We start from the raw sequence: 3,118 nt of genomic DNA on the forward strand, positions 1-3,118 counted from the left end.
TATATATATATCTGTTAGTAATATTGATAATATATACACGGAAACCAAATTTTTAAAAAATGGCTTGAATCTTTATAGTATAAAAACTAGCCATAAGAGGAAGTTGAATTAGATGAAGATTTGATTCAGAATGAGAACTACACATATCCAAATTTGGCATATTCAACAGAAAGTCAATTTCCATAAGTTGGTGGTTGTTCTTTATTTTATATTGTAGATAGAGAAAAATTTGTTATTGTATATAATTAATACAAAATTAACATAGAAAAAGCGATATATACGATTTACTTATTGTAATATTACTAATTTTAAAAATTATCAATCATCGTGCAACTATTTCTCATTTTTAGCTGGTTGACATCAACTCTGGAGTTCCGTAATCGTCGAATTTAATTCTGTGAAGACGTGTACACGTTATGTTAATGAATTAACTAGTTACTTACAGGCGCAGCATACCGATGTTCCAATTTTTTACAGTTTTAAGAAATGATTAAATTTTACTGAAGAGTTTCACGAATATTCTTTATAGCTGACAGAATACGTAACCGCTTCTCAATCGTCGACTGACCTCCGGGAGCGAGGCACGTTATCTTTTATGGAACTTCCCCACTTCGCAGACAATATCTGATCAAGCTCCTGCGTTCTCTGATAAATTCGAATACAATCATGTCACTCGACTCAACTCCTCCTTTCCGTCTTGTAAATTTATATTTCAAAGTTTCAATCTAATTAGTCACAGTTCCACAATTCCACAATTTTCATGCTCTTTAGTCAAATGTTTTAGGAACGAAAATACCTATAGTTTTTTTATCACTACGAATATTAGCAGTTTTTTATTGAATACATTACTTTACTATCATATTATTATCAGGTATCGTATAGTATATTTATATATACATAAAATATTTACGTATTATTTATATCGTGTTTACATCAATATTTTTCATGTAAACAGTACAAGCAATGTAAAATACATAAATTATTAGAAATTGAATAATACAATACAGAAAAAAGTAATTAAGTTTTATAATTATTAATTTTATCTGACTTTAATATTCCCAAGTAGAACAACAAGTCACGATAACTTAAAACTTAAGACAGTTTTACAGAAATATAAGATCTATGAATATTCAGATTCTTAATCAGCAGACAATTCTTAAAGCGTCTTTTAAATATTTATTTTTCATCAAAAACAAATAATAAATATTTATTTTATTGTAAAACAAACACTATATATGTACTTTATATGTAAAACAAATATTTATTTTGTCTTTTATTTATATTTTTTATTAATTATGCGTTGTTTGATTTATTGTAAAAATAATATTAATTGTTTATTAAAATTTAATATATTTTATATTAATTATGAGATTTCTTACTCATGTTCTAATGAAATGATGATGATTAAAAGATAAACTCCGAAAATTAAGTTCTAAGATAAAAGTAAATAAAATATTTTGACAGTTTTTGATTCTCGCACCTAAACGTTTAGTCATATTGTAAATAGCACTTACACACAGACGATTTGTGTGTCATGTATACTATATACATACTTATGCGTGTTGATCACTATATACTATTACATGAATATCTTACGCACGCATACATGTAAATTTTCATATAACAATAACGTTTTAATTAGTCTAAGTCCAGTTTTAAGAATTCCACATTTCTTCGGACAAATTACGTATGTACTAGTCTGGATACTATTTCTTCTTCTTCTTCTTCTTTTTCTTCTTGTCCTTCAATGAATTTATGTTTCATTCCAGTGAATCAAATTACTACGATTTCATGGGCGAATCTGGAGACTATGTCTCTTTGAGGACAGAGGAGATTTCTTCTTTTTTAAAAGCTTATAATTTAACTTCTTGACCCAGTCAACTAAAGTCTCGCATTAACGAGAGCCGAAACTGAGCACTCTCCTACTTCTTTCGGAGGGGAATTTGAAAACACAAGCCCCCTTAAATATTCCCAAGATCACTACCCGGCAAAAAATTATTTATGCATAAATAAATATGTATAAACATACAAAAACACGCAGAAATATTTATAAATATGTATAATTATATATGAAATATGTTCATCCTTCTTTCTTTTGTAAAATTATTTTTGTGTATTAGTGTAATTGAAATAATAATAGTAACGTGAAAAACACAAAAAATATTGGGAGTACAAATAAGGGAGTAATAATAATAATAATTTCCGCCGTTTTTTATCAAAAATTAAGCATTTATTGTGAAAGAACGGTACATAATGTTTTATTCAAAATAATGGCCATCGCTAGCCATTACTTTTTCCCATCTTTCTGATATGTGGATATCGCGTCGGAAGAACGCTTCATCTTTTGAGACTATCATCAATACAATTTTTGGTATCTTCATATGATGTGAAGTGCTCAGACAGGCCATGCGTCATCGATCGGAACAAATGGTAGTCGGAAGGAGCAATGTCTGGAGAATACGACAGGTGAACTTCCCATTTGAATGTTTCTAAGCAGGTTTTAACCGGTGCCGCAATATGTGGTCGAGCATTATCATGCAGGAGAATAATTTTGTCATGCCTGGAATAGTAGTAGACGCGTTTTTCCTTGAGTGCTCGGCTCAATCTCATCAATTGTGTTCGGTAGAGAGCCCCAGTAATGGTCTCGTTCGGTTTGAGCAACTCATAATACACGACACCAAACTGATTCCACCAAATACACAACATAAGTTTTTTTTCATGAATATTCGGCTTGGTTGTCGATGTTGAAGCCAGATGGTCCCCATGATTTCCTCTTCTTTGGGTTATTTTGTGGATCCATTTTTCATCACCAGTGACTATATGATGCAAAAAAACCCTTTCGTTTATGCCTGGCAAGCAGCATTTCACATGTGAAAAATCGGTGTTCAACGTTTCTCGGCTTCAGTTCATATGGAACCCCATATGGAATCCTTTGCTTTTGAATCATTTCCAATGATTTCAAACGATATGAAATTGTTTGTTGAGTCACTCCTAATGTAAGTGCAAGTTCTTTTTGTGTTTGACACGAATCTTCATCCAATAATGCTTCCAATTCCGTGTCTTCGTACACTTTCGGCCTTCCATTCTTTGTCTTGGACGTTAAATTCACCGTTCTTAA

The 3,118-nt window shown here is 30.8% G+C and overlaps 1 protein-coding gene across 1 annotated transcript in view; it reads right to left on the reverse strand.

Moving 5' to 3' along the window:
• LOC108685872 (angiotensin-converting enzyme-like) overlaps positions 1 to 553 on the reverse strand; it is a 14,490-nt gene extending 13,937 nt beyond the window's left edge. The window contains exon 1 of the mRNA XM_018190881.1: positions 444 to 553. Within this exon, the coding sequence (XP_018046370.1) occupies positions 444 to 454 (11 nt within the window). The 5' untranslated portion in view covers positions 455 to 553. The remainder of the gene's footprint in view (positions 1 to 443) is intronic.
• Positions 554 to 3,118: the final 2,565 nt, after the last annotated feature.

Source organism: Atta colombica, unplaced genomic scaffold, assembly GCF_001594045.1.
Source record: "Atta colombica isolate Treedump-2 unplaced genomic scaffold, Acol1.0 scaffold161, whole genome shotgun sequence".
Taxonomy (NCBI): domain Eukaryota; kingdom Metazoa; phylum Arthropoda; class Insecta; order Hymenoptera; family Formicidae; genus Atta; species Atta colombica.